Here is a 20,082-nt window from a genome sequence, read left to right on the forward strand (position 1 = left end):
CATGATCGGAACCGAATTCTCTATCCTTTCCTTATATTCTAACCTCAGAGCGAGCCTCTGTAGGCCTTATAGCTCGCCTTCGTCATCCCATGCGCTTATGGGACCATACATAGGTCCTTCGAAGTCGTCGTCATCGCCGTCATCTCCATTGGCGAGGCCGGCGGTACCTCCACTCTTTTGCAGGCTATCTCCCTCCTCGACCTCCTCGTTTGATCGAAGGTTTGACGTGGCATCCTTGACTTCCTCGTCAATACTGCCCTCTTCGTCGCTAGTGCCGTGGATGGTGCCGTCATTGGCCTCTTTATCATGATTCATAACCTCGTCGACCCACTCGTTATCTGCGAAGAGCTCTGAGGGGTCCTCGTTTTGTTCGTCGACATCCTCGCCCGTGTTCGCAGATACATCTTGGCTCTGGTCGACGTCACCTTCATCCTTAGCTTCATTGATGGCCTCGTGATCATCAAAGGGTTGTGATGAACTTGGATCTTCGTCGTCGGCGCCTTCGCCTGCGAGATCTTCTGCTTCGCGGCTCTTATTCTCCTCTCCCTCCTCGTCCGTGTCATCGTCCTCTTCCTCCTCACTCATATCATCGTCTTCTTCTTCCTCACTCGTTACGTCGTCCTCTTCGTCGCTCGTGCCATCGTCCTCTTCGTCGTTCATGTCATCGTCCTCTTCGTCGTTCATGTCATCGTCCTCTTCATCGCTCCCGTCTCCAACATCCTCCTGATGGCAGTCCGCATCTCGCTGCGCCTTCTTCTGCTCCTCCTCCTGACGCCTTCGAAAATCGCTTTCGGCCTTCTGCTCTGCGACCCACTCGAAGACCACATTGTAGACCTCTTCCCATGAGAGACCCGAGTCATACAGCTTAATTTCATGCGGGCGCGGGCGCTCGACATATTCCTTCGGGTCGACTTCAATGCGGTGGTTCTTCCTATATTCCGGAAGCCACACGAGGACGTAGTTAGGGACTTTGGGGGCGGGATTTGGCGGTGCTGGCGGACGTGCAGGGAGAAGCCAGTCCATGAAGTGCAGGCGGTCTTGCTTGCGCGATGCGTTGAAGCCTTCTCCCAGGAACTTGTTGTAGATCTTCCAGATGTCGTATGCCAACTCGTCTCGTGGGTCGTCCATGCCTGGGTCGGCTATCTCGTCGAAGCGGTCTTCGATGGCCTCAGGAACATCGTCGACGAAGTGCAGCTTAGACAGCTGAGCAGCCTCGTCACTGGTGCCCTTTATCCGCGCCAAGTAGTCGTCGATGGGCTCGGCAAGCGCATTATAGTCATTAACGTCTAGATAGGCATCTTCCAAATAGAAGATACCTGCGCGAAGGGGTTTAGCCAAATTCGGCTCGACAAGTTTTGAAGACTCTTGGGACTCCAACTCTGCCGCCACCATGACGCGAACTTCGCCAGGGATGAGGCCGTTGACGTGGCCAGCGCCATGTCGACAGCGTTCGAAATCGATGCCAGCCTGTATCTCTTCCTTGATGAGGGCGAGCTTCTTGTCAAGCTGCTTCTTGCGTTCCCGCGCTTCGTGTAAGAGAACGCAGTTCGTCGCCGCGTCGTGGTCATGGAAGACCTCAGTGAGCTTAGCGATTCCCTCATCGCGAACTTTATGGCTTTCCGCGTTTGGCTTTCCTGGGTTGTAGGTGCGAAACACAGACTCCAAGAATAGGCCACGGCCGAGCTGGAAGATGCGCTCTTCAATGCCTGGGACGTTTCGATCGAGAAGAACCGTGATCTTGTTCTCGAAGAATGACACCCATTGCTCTTGCTTATCGTTGTCGTGGAGGATACCGTATAGCTCGGCGCCGTGCTTGAACCCAAAGGTAATCTGGACGTCCGCTTTCGGTAGACGCTGGACATGCAGCATATATGCGTTCAGCCCAAAAGACGCAATCTGCAGGTGTACCCAAAATGTGTCGAACAGCCGCTTCCAATCCGTACTGTACTGGACCTGTCGTTGTTTAATCTCTTCGAGGTTCTGGTGCGCCTCAAGGAGGTGGTCGCCGTAGAACTTCTTGTCCTCTTCCGTGAGCGCGGCCCAGAAATCTTTGCAGTTGCGGGAAGGGTCGAATGGCAGGCGGGTGCTAATGAGATCTGCATCCTCGCTGCTTGGGCTCTCATCGTTGCGGTCCTTGTCTGAGAGCGAGTCGACTAGCTCCACATCCGTACAATCGCGTGACTGGGTATCATCCCGGGGAATAGCACGGTGGGTGATACTATCGTCAGCTGTAGTCTTATCGATGCTTTGCGGCTCAGGCGAAGGGCTGCGGGAGGTGCATTTCGAAGATCCATCTGGGGAGAAGACATTATCAGAGACCCCTTCATCTGAGGTGCTGTCATCTTCGAGCACCTCATCGGCATCTTGAGCGTCAATGACACGGAAGAGGTCGCCGAAGTTGGCTTGGGGGAAGTGAGTAGCCTCGATGGAAAGAATATCGGTAGGGGCTTTGCCATCCGACTGGCTCTCATATTCGGTATCCTTGGGGTCACATTCGCCGCTAGGGAAAAGGGGAGATGTTCCGAGGGCAAGTTGTGGGAAGTGAGTTGCTCCAATGTCCTTGTCCGAAGGTCGAAAGAAGAATTGTGTATCGCTATCGGGCTCATCGTCCGCTGCCGAAGACGGAAGGGGAGCATCGGGCCCACTAGGCGCTTCCGCTGCTCCTAAGAACTGTCGTATGCCGATGGTTGGTAGCGCGCGAAAGGACTGGTAGATCCAATACATGCACATGTTGGGTCCTGTCGTTATATGCGCATTAGCTCGCCCTACTGATAAGAGAAGTAAATGTATGGCAATGTTTACCTATAGCTGATCCCGAAGTTGATTGTTGATATTAATTGACCCGAGAGGCGCGTAGCTCGGAAGTAGAGAGCAAGCATGCAAGGAGAGCTGCGATGTCCAACCAAGGTTGACTTTGGCAGTCAAAGTTAGCGGCTGCAGAGGCGGGGAGATGGTGAGGAGATGCTATGGTGCAAGTGGAGTGCCGAACACGTGCTGCAATGGCAGTCGATGGCACGGACCACACGAATGCGCCAAGGAGTGAAAGTTATACTGCGCCTTGCCGGATTTAGTAAGTTAGACGATCACCGCGTTCCAAGGTTACCTCGTGCAGCGTTCTGAAGGGTGACGCCTCCTAGGTTCACATCATATTCCTAGGTGGGTTGTCGTCTGGAGAATTCCGGAGTATTATAGCCTTACCGGGCGCGCTTGGGTCGAATATGGCGGTTGCAGTATCGCTTTTCAATCGTTCGAGCAGACTGCACGTCTCAGCATTCTCTCGTGCGCTGGATTCTCTACGTACGCATCTAGGATTTCGGCATCGTAGTAGGCAAATGTTTGACATATTGCCTGAATCTGGTGCGATGCAGTCCGAAAAACCAGAGTCTCGCGGGTGCGTCGCCTGAATTTGGTGATGGTGATCGTCGTCAACAGGACAAGGATTCAGGAGTACCGCGGAAGGAGAGGAGAAGACGTGCATTGATGCAGCGACATAGAAACCGCTAGATATAAACGCTAAATGATTAAGAATAACAAAGCACAGAAGCCCAGCCACCAGGATAAGTAGAGGGGTATCAATAGGAATAGCAAGAAACTGTAAACCACAAGAAAATTTAACGGTAAAACAAAGGCGGTGTGATTGGGGAAATAGAACCCCGTGCCATTAGCAAAAAAAGTCCAGAAACAAATTGTAACCTCAGATGCGACGCCAGGGATATTATGCGATCGTCCTTCCTCATCCCTCTGCCATCTTGTACAGCCGTGTCTCATCGTCTCGTCTCTTTCGCTACCAGTCGCGTTCCTGTTGGTATCCTTCGTCGCGGCGATATCCATCGTTCCAGAGGTCTATACGCGAGAGTAATCTGCTCGACATTAAACGGAATCCACGTGTATTTCGGACATCGGGCGCGCCTACTGCTCGTCTTGCACGGTTTCCTGACGGTCAGGGACCAGCTCGTAGTCGCCCTCTGCAGGGAGGTAGAATGCCGAAGCTGCGATTCCGAGGCTCGTCAGGACAAGAATGCTCCAGGAAGCGGTGCACAGCGACCATGAGGCGTCAAGGTACCAGCCTTCGAAGAAGCGCTCGTGGTGGTCGTAGAGGAAGGCCTGTACGTGTCAGCTGTAGTGGTTCACGAAACTGCCCCATGTCCATGGCCCGAGCTCGATGGATTGCGCAATGCGGAGGTGCGGAGGTGCGGAGGCGCGGAGGCGAGAAAGTTGACATGGACTTACCACAATGGCCATACCTGCACACTGTACGATGCCACCGAAGAGTAGTAGTGCGCAGAGAACCATATACCCTGCTGTACGTCTCTGTACGCCACCAGCGATTATCACACAGAAGGCGACCAGGGTGCAAAGCTCGATTACAACGTCGAACGAGATTAGGAAGCCGACCGTCCTCCACATGCTGCAGAAATATTTGTCCTTGGAGCAGTCCGACGCTTGCGGGAAGGGGTGGCAGGCACCGGTGACGCTCGAGCAGCGCCTGTGGAGGCCCATGGAGAACTTGCGCTCATCATTCTGGCGGGCGATTAGCAAGTCCTGGATGAGAGGTTGTTGACAGAGATAGTGGACGTACGGAACTGAAGCTGACCCATCGCGGCATTACAATGCTCGCAATAGTCATTGCCGTGCCTGCGCGTCTCAGCCATTGCCGCCATCTGGAGGATTGTGCCAAACTCACAGGCAATGGTAAGCAAGAGGCCGCAGCCGTATACTATTCTCCGCGTCATGGTAACTGAAGCCGCTATTGACACGCCCGCGAAGTGGGAATGCCTTTATTGAGACGCTCGCAGGACGGGCGTGGCTAGCGGGAAGGGTAGGGTAGGGTAGGGTAGGGTAGGGTAGGGCGTCGGAAGCGTGTCTTGCTGGGAACGAGGAAGGCCGCGCGGACGGTATCTGTGGGAAGGGTGCTATCTGGGCTGGAGATGAGATAGCAGCATGGCCTTTCGCGATGGTAGGGAGAAAAGCTCGAGGGCTGGCACAGGCGTGGAGGCCTGGTGGGACCGTGTGCCGCACCTTGCGCTCGCACGTCTGCTCGACAAGGCAGTGATGCGCAATGACGAGCAAAAAGACGGCAAGCGATCAACCGCGCTTGGCATGGGTAGCGCGGACCCCGGCGCACTCTATTCACCGCTCCAAGGCGCACTACTACAACATTATTGATAGCGCGTGCCGCGTCCGCGATATTCGCCTTCCCTCTTCGTGCTGTCCTGGAGAGCTTACCGCGATACTCAGGGAACATGAAGGCATGGCAGGCTCGCCGCAGAGCTACATCATGTGCAGTTCTTACTTCGCTGTGTTGGTCAAGCGTACCATTCTCTAAGCGCTCTGCTCCGATACACGCTCATGTCCAGCATCTACCACGACCAGCCTTGCCAACACGAGCTGGAAGAGAGCGGAGCAGCTAAAAATGCCGCACACTGTTGCACATCCCGAGGCAACGTAGATCTCAAGAGTGCGGAGGGACCGGGTAGAGTACCACGATGCACTTCTAATCCACCCTGGACTCTGCAAAGTCCTCCTAAAAGCCTCGCCAGCGCGAATACTGTACATAGCAGGGGTCGTTATCAGTGGCCAGCCTCGTATCCATGCAAGTCATAGCGCAGCTAATCTATCTTTCGGCCAACGTTTTCGTTGTCCAACCACAGTAGCAGCGACAACTGCATGGCTGCAGTGCTGCAGCATATTAGACGAGAATGGAGGACGTACCCCGCGAGCCAGCTGACATGCACCACCTGCAGCAGTGACCGGGCTCGCCTTGTTCCTTGTGCTGCACGCCGTCTCACCGCCGGCGATACATGGCTGATGTACCGCGCACAGCTTGACGCGGCTCAACACGATGCCTGAAAAAGAAAACATGGTTACGCGTACAGATATCAATTGGCATCTTGATTCCCTAGCGGCAAGACAAATGCCATGGTACAATTGATGGGGCATTTCAGTCCTACCCCACGTGTTCGGACGCCGGTTACCCGTGGACTGTACAGGCAGCTGGCGTGGGAGTGTTCGCCTAGCATGGGAAAGACGAATGCCAATGCAAGGACTGCCACGACAGCTGACAAGAACGGACGTGGTAAGGCTGGATGAGGAGCCTAACCGTGGCTACCGTACATCGCATGTACGCCGTGGCTCTATGCTATCCCACCCGAGCGGTCTTCACAGATAAAATACATATGGTACATATATACAGAATGGCCGTCTTTCTCAGAAGAGGAAGTCTCCACTTCTTCGCACTGGCTTCGGCTTCTGGAGCATTTGGTAGCAGAGCAGGGATGCCGCGACGCTTACGTTCAAACTGTCGACGCCCACCTCGTCAACGTCTCGCCCGTGTCGAATACCGACTTTGTAGTGCGCTTGGTTGAGCAGACTGGTCCGGAGTCCACTTCCTTCGGCGCCCATCATGAGGATGGTCGGATGATTATCCACAGGACAGTGGTCCGTGGGAAGACGTTTCGCGCTCCGAGCATAGGTGTATATGATACTACTAGCGAAATTGGCTAGAGGCTGCTGGTTCGAAGACGAGCCGGCGGACAGAGCCGGCTGTTCCGCTGGAGGGATGGCATCGCTGGCGTATATCCTCCATCCTTTTCGCGCGCTTCTGCCGAGAAATTCGGACGACTGGTTTGTTTTGAAAATAGGTATGGCTTCTGCTGCACCAGCTGACGCCTTCAGCGTGATATGGCTCCACGGCGCGCTTTGTCTGGTGGGTGTGACGATGGCGTCCACGCCGAGGAAATAGGCAGAGCGGGCGATTGCTCCTAGATTTCCCTCGTCAAGGACTCCATCAACGCAGAGCACCAGCGGGTGCCTCCAGCCTGCTGAAGTGTATGTGTACTCTTCCTGTGTACCATTCACTTGGGCCTCCTCCCTGGTCTGCGCGTCGAGGCTGACCTCGAAAGTTGCGTGTGGCACGGAGGAGGATCGTAACTCAATTATAGGCGGCACCGGAAGAGGGGACGCTTCTAGGATGAAGCCCTGAGCTGTCAGCATGGGCACACAACGGGTAGCGTATACTAACATTATGCGGTCTTCCACTGCTGGTCTTGTCCATAGCTCTCAAATACTCATCTCCAACTTCCTGTATATTGACTCGTGCAGCCTTGGCTCGCGCGACAACAGCGTCTTTCCCAGCATGGCTCAAGCCCCGATTGTGGAGGTATAGCTTGTATAATTTCCGTCGGCCCGCCTTGATGGCGGCTAAGACGCTCGAGAATCCGTACAGAAACTCTGACGCCGCTGTTGTATAGGGTAGTGACTGCGCGATCGATGCTTGGAAAGGCATTCGCGCTCGTTCGTCCTGCTCCCTTTGCCCCCATTGCTCCTGTTCGGTTCTCTCCTTCCAGGCACTCCGAGAAGAGGCGGGGTATCGATCCGGCAAAGGAGTTCGCTGTGTTTTCGGGGGAAGCGGTCGCACGTGTGTTCGCGTGTCGGCTTTGTACTCGCCTCGATTCCTTGATTTGCGGACGAGGCTATCTGCGTAGCTCTGCTTTCCTCGCTCAATTGCAGCAGTAATAGACTTGTGCCGGCAAAAAACTCGCGGGGCGATCGACTTATGCGTTCGCAGAATTGTAGGGCCTAGGGGGCAAGGCTGGAGCATGACAGGACGAAGGTGGAGTGACACTGAGGGTTCGATGTCCGCGGTTGATGCGGGCATCTCGAGCCGCAAACGTGGGCCATTTCACTTCAACGAACTTTCGGCGCACGGGCCCTCTCCTCATGTCTTGGCGCGACCTTCACGCGTTCTCTTATTGATGCGCACTTTACAAGAGACTCTATGCGCCTCTCGACCACGCCGACGTGGCACCTTCGTCGCATCGCACGTCTCACGTTGAGGTATGCTTCCCACAACTTCCCCAGCAGAACTCGACAGCCGATATCCCAATCTCTAGCTTCGGCCCCTCCTACGGCATATCTAGTATCCGTAGAGCCCGTCCTATTCTGCTACGATTCCCGCGGCATCCCCACCTTTTGCTTAATACCACCGCTCCCCTCTCCCTCGGAATTGAGCAGCGACGAAGATGAGCAGCGATGGAGACGGCGCTGAGCTTATGGTGTCGTTCAAGAAGGGAGCCTGCGACAAAGCCCCTCCACGGACGCGGAAACAAGCCTCTTTCTCGCCAGGGAATTTCATATCAGGCCAGAGCTCTGCAGAGGATGGAGCGGCCAACCAGCAATCACCGCCGATCAGGCGGAAGGTGGTGGCTGTAAAAGCGCTTCCAGTTCGAAACCGACACGAATACACTTACTACGAGCCGAAAGAGACGGTTGAGAGCATAACGCGGGAGTTTCAGAAGAAGGGGGACCTGATATACGAGGTGAAATTCACTAGCGGCATCACTAAGGAGGTGAGTGATTGAGCAATTTGGTTACAGGTCGCTTCTACGTGAGGGTGAGAGCAAGCTGGATTGGGTTCAGCGGTAAAAGAGGCGTCGGGTTCAGGGAGCTCCGAGCTCTGTGTGTACCACTACTTTGACTCACTTGCTTATATATCTCATTGCTTAGACGGTCCCTAACCTACTCCTAGGTTTCCTTTGACGATCTTCTTGCGCTCGAAGACGGCCCAAAGGTATTCCAAAACTTCCAGAACGACGACGACGGCGGCGCTTCCAGCTCAGCGACAGCGGCGGAAGAAGAACAGAACATGAAGCTGCGAAAGAGGCCCTCAAAACCCAACAACAATGCCTTTACCGACTTCTCTGGGCTCGGCCTCTCCTCAGATGATGACGAGCTTGTCTCGACCACACGGAAACCTCGCCAGAAGCGCCTCAGCGTCTTGAGTAAGCGTGGAGGCAGCAGCCGGTCGTCGACGCGATCACGGCGGAGCGATCCAATCGATCTTTCGTCAAGCGATAGCGAGGAGTCAGGTCCAAAGCGTCGACGTAGGCGCAAGGTGCTTCAAGAACCGACGCGGCGGTCTAGCCGGAGTCGAACGGCTGTCCAGGCATACGACGAGGAAGAGGATGAGGAAGAGGAAGACAAAGACGAAGACGAAGAGTTATATGACTCATCGTCCATGGACATCTTGCGCTCAGACATCATCCACAGCCGACGGAAGCGAAAGCGTGGTCCTGGACACCCGCCAAAACCGGTGGAGAAGCTGCCACGCACGGGTATCAGGCAATCCGAGAGGTCGACTCGAGCCCAGAACGATATGCGAGAGGCGAACATCGATGATATATATCGATCGGACTCGGAACCTAACAAATCGAAGGTACCTAGAGTCACTGCTGTTAAAGTAGTCTTTGAGACTCTTCCACGCAACAACCTCTTTAGGTCGCGCCATGCCGAAGGCTGCGAGGTCTGCTACGAAGGCCCGAATTTGGCACCTCTGATCTATTGTCAAGGCTGCTCGCTTGCCTACCACAAGAATTGTGTGGGACAACATGGCCGCCGAGAGCATCTAGTTACTAAAGTTGCCGACGACAAATTTATTCTCCAATGCAAGCGGTGCATTAATACTTACCAGCTGAAGGACCCCACTGCTCCAGATCTCTCGAAATGTCAGGATTGCAACCGGCCCGGCCCGGCGTGCAAACCTTTCCGACATCGCAAGACGACATTACAGGAGCAGAAGGACCGTGAAGAAAACGGCGGAGAGGATCCGATCGTCGACGCGCCACCACACCTGATCAATAACGCCCACAACGTCCTCTTTCGATGCACTCGTTGCTCCCGCGCGTATCACTACCATCACCTACCCCCGCTCTCGCCTTACTCCATGGACATAGCTCGCGATGAGAACGAGACCGCAGACGAACGATTCCAGGAGTACTCCCGGAAGTGGTTGTGCAAAGATTGTGATGAGACGGAGGATCGAAAAGTTGGCGGCATTGTTGCATGGCGCCCTTCGGACGTAGAGACATTCCAGCCGGGAACTGGTTGTGCTATGCTCAGCGAGGACGACAAGCAGTACCTGATCAAGTGGGAAGGGCAGTCTTACTTCCGTGCATCCTGGTATTCTGGCGCCTGGACATGGGGTGTCACTGCGCCTGCCATGCGAAAAGCATTCTTCAACCGCGAAGATGGACCCAAGATGCGAACGGAAGACGCCATTCCAGAGGAATATCTTCGTATTGACATTGTCCTGGATGTGAAATACACTAGCTACGTCGATGTCCGGAGCGAGGAAATCGACAAAGCCCGCATAAAGGAGGTCGACCAAGCTCTCATCAAGTACAAGGGCCTTGGGTACGAAGAAGCCGTATGGGAGAAGGTGCCCACTCCTGAAGACGGCGACAGGTGGCTCGATTTCGTGACTGCTTACAATGATTGGGTAGCTGGCCGATATATCCGATACCCCAAGCAAGGTGCCCTCAAAGCGCGCCTTGAGAAGGCCCATAGCGCCCCGTTCGCGAAATTGGAGAAGCAGAAGCAACCGGACAATCTCGTCGGAGGCGAGCTGATGAAATATCAGATCGACGGACTGAACTGGCTGTACTATCAATGGTACAGCCAGAAGAACGGTATCCTCGCAGACGAAATGGGCCTGGGTAAGACCATCCAGGTCATCGCCTACATGGCGACGCTTATCCAGGAGCATAACTGCTTCCCTTTTCTCATTGTGGTACCGAACTCCACGTGCGCCAATTGGCGACGGGAGATCAAGCAATGGGTCCCGTCCTTGCGGGTAGTCACCTTCTTTGGCTCCGGACAAGCCCGAGACATGGCATCTAAATACGAGATGTTTCCGGAAGGCGCCAAAGAGCTTCGATGCCATATCGTTGTGACTTCTTACGAAGCCGCCGCAGACGATAGTTGCAGGAGGATCTTCCGGCGCGTGAACTGGGCAGGACTCATCGTCGATGAAGGCCAGCGGTTGAAGAACGACAAGAGCCAGTTGTATGGCGCCTTGACTGCGGTCAGGGCGCCATTTAGATTGCTGCTGACCGGTACACCTTTGCAAAACAATGCCCGGGAGCTCTTCAATTTGCTGCAATTCTTGGACGAGAATGTTAACGCTGCGGAGCTAGAGGAGAAGTACGCAGAAATGACCTCAGAAAACATCCGAGAGCTCCACGATCAGATCCGACCCTTCATTCTGCGACGTACTAAGGCTCAAGTCCTGACATTTCTCCCGCCGCTGGGCCAGGTCATCGTTCCCCTCTCAATGAGTGTCTTGCAGAAGAACCTCTATAAGTCGATTCTGGCAAAGAACCCTGAACTTCTCAAGGCACTTTTCACCTCAGGAAACCTCAAAACCCAAGAACGCGCCAACCTCAGCAACATCCTAATGCAACTGCGGAAGTGCTTATGTCACCCTTTCGTTTACAGCCGCGAGATCGAGGAGCGTACTGATATCGAAGCTGTATCCCACCGCAACTTGGTAGAGGCTTCTGCTAAGCTGCAACTCCTTGAGCTATTATTGCCGAAGCTGCAAGAGCGTGGTCATCGTGTCCTGATCTTCAGTCAATTCTTGGATATGTTGAACATTATGGAAGACTTCCTGGACGGCATGCAAATGGCGTACCAGCGCCTGGACGGCAATATGGGCTCGATGGAGAAGCAGAAGCGGATAGACCAGTTCAACGCACCAGATTCTCCTCTGTTCGCCTTCCTTCTGTCGACACGAGCGGGTGGCGTCGGGATCAACCTTGCTACCGCAGACACAGTCATCATTCTCGACCCTGACTGGAATCCGCACCAGGACATCCAAGCGATCTCACGGGCGCATCGGATCGGCCAGAAAAAGAAGGTGCTATGTTTCCAGTTGATGACAAAGGCCAGCGCCGAAGAAAAGATTGTCCAGATGGGCCGCAAGAAGATGGTTCTCGACCACGTCGTAGTTGAGCAGCTTGACGCGGAGGACATTGAAGAAAAGGATATTCAGTCAATTCTCAAGTTCGGCGCTGCGGAACTCTTCAAAGATGACGCAGATCGCGACGTTCGCTACGACGAGGCGTCGATCGACAAGCTGCTTGACCGCAGCCAGATTGAGAACACGAGAACAAGCGGTGATGACTCTGCAGAATCGCAATTCAGCTTCGCTCGTGTCTGGGCCAACGATCAAGGTGCACTAGAAGATACACTCGATACGGCGGACGAGGAGGTTGCTCCTCCAGATCCGAGTGTTTGGGATAAGATTCTCATGGAACGTCAAGCGGCAGCTGCTGCAGAAGCACTTGCTCGAGCGGAAGCTCTGGGTAGAGGCAAGCGGGCTAGGGTGGTATGTGTCGCCAAACTTTTTCTGTTTCTGCTGCTGACTCCTTCTCTAGACCATCGATTACACCACCGAACAGGACGCTGTTGTTGATGAAGGAGCAAATAGCGTTGTTCCATCTCCTGTCAAGGTGGACAAGAAGCGCAAGAAGAAGCCTTCATCCGGCAGTGACACCGACTTCATGGCCGATGAAACCGAGGAAGACGACAGCGACACCGAAGTCCCCGCGGAAGCCCTGGCGGAAGCGCGGAACCTCGGAGAAATCGATGTCTCTCATCGACGCAGCACAAGCACCATCGTCAACAAGTCGCTATACAAGCAAAACGCAGCAGGTGCGTCCCGTCTTCCATCTCGACTCCCGTCCAAGTTCCCTTCCGTCAGTCTCAGCATTCCAGCTTCTGCTTCAAACAACCCCAAAGGTCCTCCTTCGCCGCCTGTCAGATATGGAAAACCTTCCTCCGCTAAATTTGCGCCGGTTTTAGACACACCACCTGCGCCGCCGGCTAATGGGCCAACAGTTAAACCTTTTGAACGAGCTCGCATCCCTATTCGCTCACCTCTCGAACCTACGTACGGATCCAATGTCCAAATATGCCTTGCTTGCCATAAGCAACATCCTCGCGGCGCCTGCGAGCTAAAGGTTGCCGGTGTCGAACACTGCGGTCTCTGCGGCCTCGCGCATTTCGGTCATGCCCGCACCTGCCCGCACATCAAATCTGAGACCCAAGTCCGCGAAATGCTTCTGGCCCTCAAGAACTCGCCCGAAAAGAAGGAACTCGTCGACGCTGCTATGAAATACCTCCGAGGCGTCAAAGGTACCCTGGTTCAGCAGAAGAAGAGGGACAAGGAGAAGGCATTGATGCAAGGCGGTGGTGGCAGCGCTGTAGGCAATCCTGGGAAGATATACAATCCGACTCAGTATCAGCCGCCCGCTCCTAACGGCGTCGGGCGTCCTTCGTATCCTCCGGGGCAGAACGGCCTGAGTCAAGGTCCGCCTACGTACCATGGACCTGTCAATGCCGTTCCGGGTAGCGTAGGAAGCCTTCTCGCAGGCCAGCGTGGGCCTGCTCCGCAACAGCAGCGTGCTCCGCAAGGCATGGATCCTTATCAGGCGATCGAGGATCGCGAGGTCGAGAAAGCGCTGCGCGGTTTCTTGGGGCGCTAAAGTATCGGAAAGCTTGGTGGAAGGGGAGTTTCTCATTCAATTTCTGTAATGATAGACTTTCTTACTTGCATAGTGTTCTCTCATCTACTGAGACAACGCTTGGTGGTGGTGGTGGGTTGCTCTGAGCATTTCAGGCTATGGCGTTGGTCAGTATGGGTCATGGCCGTCATTCATATCTAGGTAGCATTTTCATTGCCGATCTTGGACGGCGCTTCTTAGACACGTCCTAGGAACTTAACTGAGATACCCTTTTCGTTCGTATGTTTTGTACTTCTCAGTCTCGCTTCTGCTATGTGGGCGTGATGCTGCCCAGCTCCATTGTGATAATACAGCCCGACGCTGTTCGGGTTGCTATGTAGCTCTTGTTTGTGAAAGAGGCGTGGGTAGGTGCGTCCAGCGATGGGGAATGCACCCCATTATAAAGAGGGACATGAATTACCTTAACTCCTACCGTTATGCTATGCAGACTCATACCCGACCATCACCCAGATCTATCCAACCGCTATGAGAAGAGGTATACAAACCAAGGGCAGCTCCTCACCCAGAAGCGTACGAGGACACGGTATCCTAACGCCCGAAAAGACCCTCAAAGCCTAGTACTCCTCGTCAAATTCGCCATCTTCCTCCTCGAGTGCCTCTCTCAACCCCTCAGTCCACGCCCGATACTCAGCGTCATCATGCTGCTCCAGCGACGTGGAAGAAGCGCCCAACAGCCTCTCACCCTGCTTCTCCTTGGCCAGCAGGGCACGCTCCAATACGCCGAGCTTTTCTCCGCCAAAGCCTTCCTGGCTGCCATCCCAGACACGACTCTGGTCCCACACGAGTGCATTCCGCCAACAGAAGGCCAACCACGCGTTCCAATGCTTGTCTTGCCTCAGCACGGCCGGATTGCCGATGACGAAGAGGCCCTCCTTCGCACGCGTGAGAGCGACATTCATCTTCTGATGCTGATAGATCATGCCGAGTCCGCGTTGAGAGTCTTGCTCCAGGAACTGCTCCCGAGTTCGAGTAGTGCATATGATGACGACGCGTCGTTCGAGACCTTGGAATGCTTCCAGCGGTCCGATGTTAATGTCCCACAGCCCGGCTCCGCCACCGTACCTGCTCGAGCGGATCCTTGCGCGAAGTAACTTGACCTGCGCTGCGAAGGGGGACATGATACAAATGTCTGCTTGGGGAACTTTGGATTCATATACAAGGCGTTGGGCGACGTCGCAGGCAATATGCGCTTCGTTGATGTTGTACCAGCCTCCTCCGTCGCGTTCAATCTCGTCGGGTCCCGTGTGGGGCAGGAAGAGGACGGGCCATCTGCGGCCCTGCCATAGGGACGAGGCCTGCAAAGGGGTATGGGCGGCTGGAGCTTCGGGCATCAGGGTGTCGTTGTAGAAGAGACTGCTCGGTACGCTGAGTATAGCGGGATGAGAGCGGTAATTTCGTATCAGATTCGTGAAGGGTGGGTATAGGATCGGAAGCATGGACTTCTTCAGCACCGGCGGGCCCGCGGATGGCTTCATGTTCGATCGAGACAACGGGTGGTTCTTGTACAAGGGCCGGTCAAATAAGCGGGCGAAGAGCGAGGTTGAGAACTGAGGGTCGCGTGAGGCAGTCCGTGGCCCGAGCTGGTTCTCATCACCAGCCATAGCGAAGCGTGGCTGTGGATATTCTTGTGAATAGGCGGCCGGGGGGCAGACGACGCTGATACCCGGTAAGACGTCCAGCTCAGTTGCTTGCGCAGCTTCATCGATTAGCAGAGCTCCCCAGTGAAGCTTAGGAGGCGATGGCGCAGAGTCCTCGGGATGAAAAGCGGAGAGCATATTCTTCTCAATCGTCCAAAGGTCCGCATTGGTCAACCGCGCGTCAACCAGAATCGAGGCGTCCCGGCAGGACGTCACGACGACATCAAAAGCCATGAGATTCTGGAAAGGTGGAAGGTAAAACATATCCCTCTCCATATACGAATACGGCATTAACTCCTGGGGAACTTCGATGTCTGTGCGCCAAGGCCCGTTGAGCCTCAGCAACTGCGAAGGGTTGAGATATTGCTTCAGCCGTAGAGCCAGCGTATCCGCAGCTGGGTCCGATGGGGCGCAAATGAGGATGTGACTAACTTGTTCGGACTCGAGGAGCTGCATCGCAATTTCGACGAGTGTCTTTGTCTTACCGGTGCCTGGTGGCCCAGAGATAAGGTAGGGTAGCGTGCCATAAATATTGGTGACGAGGTCGCCGACCGCGTGTCCTTGCTCAAAGTTGATGTCTGGGTCAAAGTATCCTCGGTGCGGAGGTCCGCGTAATTCAGTTTGAAGCTTTCCGGCAGCCTCGACGGGAAACAGAATGGTCTCGAGCCAGTTATTTGACGCTGTCGTAGGTTGAACCTCGGTGCCGATACCAGTGCCTTGATTTCCGTTTCGCTCCTGTTGCGCGGATGTTGAAGGAATATCGCCTCCACCGTGGTTGACTTCTCGTTGAATGCGTCTGTCCGAATCAACCGGGCCGTCGGGAGTTGACCGTGATCGTCTCGTATGTAGGGCTCTGTCGACAAACACCAGAGCGTTCCAACACGCCCTTAAGACGCGTAACTTTAGAGGAAACATGACGTTAACGACTAAAGCAAGAAGAGCTAGTCCCGGCAAGTCCGGCAGGCCTTTGGCTCTAAGATATACTATCTCGGTGGTCCGATTGACATTGTAAACGGAGGCGTTATATTGCACACCGGTGAAGCTCGGCTGGCTGATATTTCCAGGACGGCCGTTTTGAGTCGGGAGAGCCATCGAATTCCCTACAGGATTGACCCACAGCTGTCGAAGTTGAATGGTGTCGCCCTTTTCCACGAGCGGGCTGTCCTCTCGTATTCCTGGTATACAGAGAGCGAAGAGATCTTCGTCGTCTTCGAACCTTATTCGCTGAAGAGCTACTTGATACAGTGCAAAACGCTCGTGCTCTTGTTCCTTTGCTGACATCTCAAGACTCCATAGCGGCGTAAAGTAGTTTAGATACCAGTCCGCCGAGAGGGGTAAAGGCGATCTAGCCGCATGACGGCGTGATGGCTGTGCTGGGACATCAAGCGGTTCCGGTCGAAAGCTCTGGCCCGCGAAGGTGGTGACATACGTTGAGTAATCGATCTGGTGGAGCGCTGGAGTATTAAAGTCATGAGCGGGCGCACGATTGATTTGCCTCAAATGAACCGGTATATAAGGCGCGGCATAGACATTATACTCCTTCGCGACGTCCCGGGAGAGCCGCGGCATGCTTGAGTTGAGCGATGGGTCTCGAGTAGCAGGAGACGCGGAGCTCCTTGCCGGTGGTATTTGGAGCCCTGCAGAGGCAGTCAGCGTGGGCTTTGGCTTGGCGAAGTCGATCTTCGGGACAGCGACAAGCGTCGAAGGCTTGCGGGCATGGCGCTGGGTGGAGACCGCGGATGTAGGCCCGCCTCCCTCGGCCATGGACATCATGGCGGCGCGCCAATCCGGGAGAGAATCGAAGTCTTGCAAGGGGAGAAAGTGCGGGGGGTCCGTAGAGTCGGAAGGCGAAGGGGCGGCTTCAAGTCGGAGGGGATAGTGGCTGCGGTTGCTTGCGCCCTGCATACGCTCGCTACAGCCTCCCCGCCGCTTTTTAACGCTGACCACAACACCCTCTCCCAGCAGCACTTTGTGGTATAGGGCTTGAAGCATTCACGCAACCCCAGCCTGGTTTGCCTAGCTGCGCACTCGGACTCGTCGTCGCCATGCAGAGACCAAAGGCACGTCGCCAGCCCCCGATGAGGGACACCCCGCCCTACGCGATCCCGACCGAATCGACTATGATACAAAGGCTTCGAGGACGAGGACCACTGGGCTTGAGCGGTGTTTCGATAGAAAGCGATGCCGTCGCCACGAGCTGTCCAAGGCCCCGGGTGTAGAGGGGGCGGGTACGGCAGCCGACAGGTGTAGCGGCGCGTGCAGGAGATGCGTCGGCGAGGGGCTTCGAGTTCTCTGGGCTTCGTCGACTCCGTGTGCGAAGAGTTGTTTGCTCTGCGGGCTCCCGAGAATCATGAGAGGTCGGAACAAGCTGCTGGTCGATGCGTGCTGCCTAGCCATAAGCGGCAGCCTCTCCGATGGTTGCGTGCACCGACGGTTTCCGCGAGGATTCCGCCAGGTTGCAGACAAGGGCCGCGGAAGGTACCGAGCGAAACGGGGCGGCCGAGGTGCCGAGATCGCCCCCTTTTCCTTCGAGGCAAGCCTAGGTCGTCTTTCGAAGAATAGGGTTGGATTCCCCTCCACTTCATCGAGTGTCACAAAGCCGCTTTTCCCTCTCGCTCGCTACGCCAGGAGACCGATCCTCCAGCCACAACATAACCGTGAGATTGCATGTCGAAGCGGTGCGCGCGCTAGACTGGCATGCCCCGGATCACCAATCAACAGCACAGATACCTGGAAGAAACACCAAGGCGCGAGAAGACCGTCGAGGCATTTGAGGACGGGTGTATGAGAGGGAGATTGTGCGGCCCCTGTCGATGCCTCCCACGAACAGCGCTTTGCCCGAGGACCAGGAGCTCCAGCAATACGTCAGATTTCCGAACCTTCAGAGGACCACACCGCTCCTGGATCGGTTCATATGCGATGCGTATCGCACAGGAGAAAATTCGGCATCAACTCTCGCGCTTGTTCCGGCGCAGAGGAGCACAGTAGGTGGTAGCGACAAACTTAGGCTGCCAGGCTCGGCTGCTAATCGACAGCATGGTCTACCTATCCGACTCTCCATTATCTGCGGTCCATCAGGGCTGCAGCTGGCGAATATCCTGACGAAGCGGGAAGATTGCGCCGCACGTGGTAACATTTGATCCCACGCACTGGCAAATGTGGGGGTTGGACGTTTCCGACGGCTTACTCGAACATCTGGTAAGTGTGGGAAGTTCCGCCCCGCGGCACTCTTCACATGAATGTGGTCCTCTTCCATAAGCATGGCATTTTGTCTTGGTTCTCGTTTCCGTTTCGCATGAGACGAATCCCTACAACCATGCCGGGTACAGTCATGGATTGTGTTTGACTTTTTTTTTGTCGCGCGCATTTCCAAAGGACAAGATGCCGCTGCCTTCCCTTTCGAACTTAAAGCCATCCCGTTTCGCCCATCAACCCCCGAATTCTGGCTTGGGGCTCAGTCGGGGAAAAGGAAAAGAGTAGGGTGTTCCTTGAATGAAGGAGACCATGGGCATAGCTCATACGGAGTAAGAGCAGGACACCAATGCGCCTGGAGTGACGATCTGCGACCCAGGAGTAGTCTCGGCACCAAAGCGCAAAGAACGGGCGTAAAACCGGGCAGAATGATTCATATGCCGGAGGATCAGAACAAGCAAGCCATTCTCGAGGATAATCGTGGTAGTGCATGCCTTCTGGACGTCATACCCGGGTCGCGCACGAAAAGTCTCGATGCAATCCTGCGTGGTGGCCTCCTTTCCGTCCAGGTCATGGCCACCTACGCTCCTGTAACTCCTGAGATCGAATATTGTCTGTAACCGGCCGACGAGCCATGTTCCATGGCCTTACAGCACACTTCCCACATGTGCCGGATCCGATGGTGACGGCTAGAGAGCATAGCTCTTTCTGGCTATGGTAACCACTCGTCGGCCTCGGTCCATCTCTTCTGAGCGATGTCCTCCCATAGACTCTCCATTGTGTCCGACGTCGTCGCCCTGCAGCCAGCTAAGAAGCTTCCAGCTCCGCCCTTTTATTTTCCCATTATCGGCTGTTGTGCCTAACTCGCTGCCGCCTGCTCCCCTATACCATGGGTTTACCACGTGTTGAGCCGCCTTCTAGGATTCTCGGGACGATCGTAAACGCTCGAAGGGGTACGGTGGAATGAAGGCTCAACATGGCGGTATCTCTAGCATCTTGTTGGTCGATCCAACCTGCCGCAGGCCCCCCCCCTGAGCGCTTCTTCGATCCGTGGTTGTCGAACCTTCCTCACGAATCGCCTGGCTGGTCTGGTACCAGCTTTATGACGCCTGAACCAGGAAGCGGTCGACCCTAAAGTCACTATGCCACTCTTCCCAGATTGCGCATCCCCGCTTGCTCCGGAAGATGGTATGGATGTGTGCCAAATTTTTGACGAACGATCGCCGACCTTCCATGATCGCAGGTGGGCCACCCTGGCGTGATATTGCTCGATACGCGGACTTGCCTCACATCTATGTGCCAACCGTCAAAGCGATTCAGCGAGCTTGTCAGCGATGTTCAGCTCTGTCACGATCGATACCATGATCAGCCTCCAGGGCTCCCGTGCCCATCGATGCCCTCTTGTAAGCCTTGCCGTCCTCTCCCAGGCGCTAGTTTTGCGTTGGAATGGCACGTACGCACAGGAGGTGCCACCGGTGTGAGAACGTCGCCGGAAGGCGTTGCCGTCTTGATGTTCGCGCTGTGAGCGTTCGACGCCGTTGCAAGCTGCCTGCAAGCGCTCATGCGTTCCCGTTCCCGGGGGCGTGCGTCCTAATCACGGGTCACGCCTCTCATGTACCGTGGCCTTAAAAGCGATGTCGACGAATGCTCTGGGTGACTGTCGATGGCAATACGAGGTTGGTGTTCGCGACGCATCGAGTACGCGGGCTAGGGAGTCTGCAATGTGTACCGGGCTGCAAACAAGTAAACCGGCCGCTTTTTGCGCGGGCGGAGGCATCCACGGGGCGGTGGCCGGGTCCCTTCGTGCATACAAGCAACAGAGATCATTAACAAGAGGCATGAGGAACGGCTTACCCGCTACCACCGGGCTTACCTAGCTTTTGCGGAGC

At 55.2% G+C, this 20,082-nt stretch overlaps 7 protein-coding genes across 7 annotated transcripts; 2 read left to right on the forward strand and 5 right to left on the reverse strand.

Moving 5' to 3' along the window:
• Window positions 1–11: 11 nt before the first annotated feature.
• BU26DRAFT_519633 (uncharacterized protein) lies at window positions 12–1,133 on the reverse strand. Its single transcript, XM_033829109.1, has one exon. The coding sequence runs from the start codon at window positions 1,126–1,128 to the stop codon at window positions 67–69; it is 1,062 nt and encodes a 353-aa protein (XP_033682814.1). The 5' UTR covers window positions 1,129–1,133; the 3' UTR covers window positions 12–66.
• Window positions 1,134–3,765: 2,632 nt separating this feature from the next.
• Window positions 3,766–5,050, reverse strand: BU26DRAFT_457762 (uncharacterized protein). The gene is made up of 5 exons (XM_033824950.1): window positions 4,685–5,050; window positions 4,580–4,635; window positions 4,231–4,521; window positions 3,914–4,104; window positions 3,766–3,860 (listed from the first exon to the last, which is right to left on the reverse strand). Exons 1-5 carry the CDS (start codon window positions 4,731–4,733, stop codon window positions 3,785–3,787), a joined length of 663 nt encoding a protein of 220 aa, XP_033682815.1. The 5' UTR covers window positions 4,734–5,050; the 3' UTR covers window positions 3,766–3,784.
• Window positions 5,051–6,207: 1,157 nt separating this feature from the next.
• BU26DRAFT_428354 (alpha/beta knot) lies at window positions 6,208–7,285 on the reverse strand (the record flags this gene model as incomplete). Its single annotated transcript, XM_033823779.1, has 2 exons — window positions 6,208–6,978; window positions 7,022–7,285. The coding sequence occupies 2 exons, from the start codon at window positions 7,283–7,285 to the stop codon at window positions 6,208–6,210; spliced, it is 1,035 nt and encodes a 344-aa protein (XP_033682816.1).
• Window positions 7,286–7,920: 635 nt separating this feature from the next.
• Window positions 7,921–13,622, forward strand: BU26DRAFT_321306 (uncharacterized protein). Its single transcript, XM_033822064.1, has 3 exons — window positions 7,921–8,348; window positions 8,528–12,166; window positions 12,216–13,622. The coding sequence occupies exons 1-3, from the start codon at window positions 8,022–8,024 to the stop codon at window positions 13,323–13,325; spliced, it is 5,076 nt and encodes a 1,691-aa protein (XP_033682817.1). The 5' UTR covers window positions 7,921–8,021; the 3' UTR covers window positions 13,326–13,622.
• On the reverse strand, window positions 13,553–17,405 carry BU26DRAFT_519640 (P-loop containing nucleoside triphosphate hydrolase protein). The gene has a single exon (XM_033829110.1). It carries the CDS (start codon window positions 16,904–16,906, stop codon window positions 13,919–13,921), a length of 2,988 nt encoding a protein of 995 aa, XP_033682818.1. The 5' UTR covers window positions 16,907–17,405; the 3' UTR covers window positions 13,553–13,918.
• Window positions 17,173–17,907, forward strand: BU26DRAFT_321346 (uncharacterized protein). Its single transcript, XM_033822066.1, has one exon. The coding sequence runs from the start codon at window positions 17,352–17,354 to the stop codon at window positions 17,787–17,789; it is 438 nt and encodes a 145-aa protein (XP_033682819.1). The 5' UTR covers window positions 17,173–17,351; the 3' UTR covers window positions 17,790–17,907.
• BU26DRAFT_321283 (uncharacterized protein) lies at window positions 17,837–18,662 on the reverse strand. Its single transcript, XM_033822063.1, has one exon. It carries the CDS (start codon window positions 18,414–18,416, stop codon window positions 17,883–17,885), a length of 534 nt encoding a protein of 177 aa, XP_033682820.1. The 5' UTR covers window positions 18,417–18,662; the 3' UTR covers window positions 17,837–17,882.
• Window positions 18,663–20,082: the final 1,420 nt, after the last annotated feature.

The sequence above is a fragment of the Trematosphaeria pertusa genome (assembly GCF_010094035.1).
Source record: "Trematosphaeria pertusa strain CBS 122368 unplaced genomic scaffold BU26scaffold_8, whole genome shotgun sequence".
NCBI lineage: Eukaryota > Fungi > Ascomycota > Dothideomycetes > Pleosporales > Trematosphaeriaceae > Trematosphaeria > Trematosphaeria pertusa.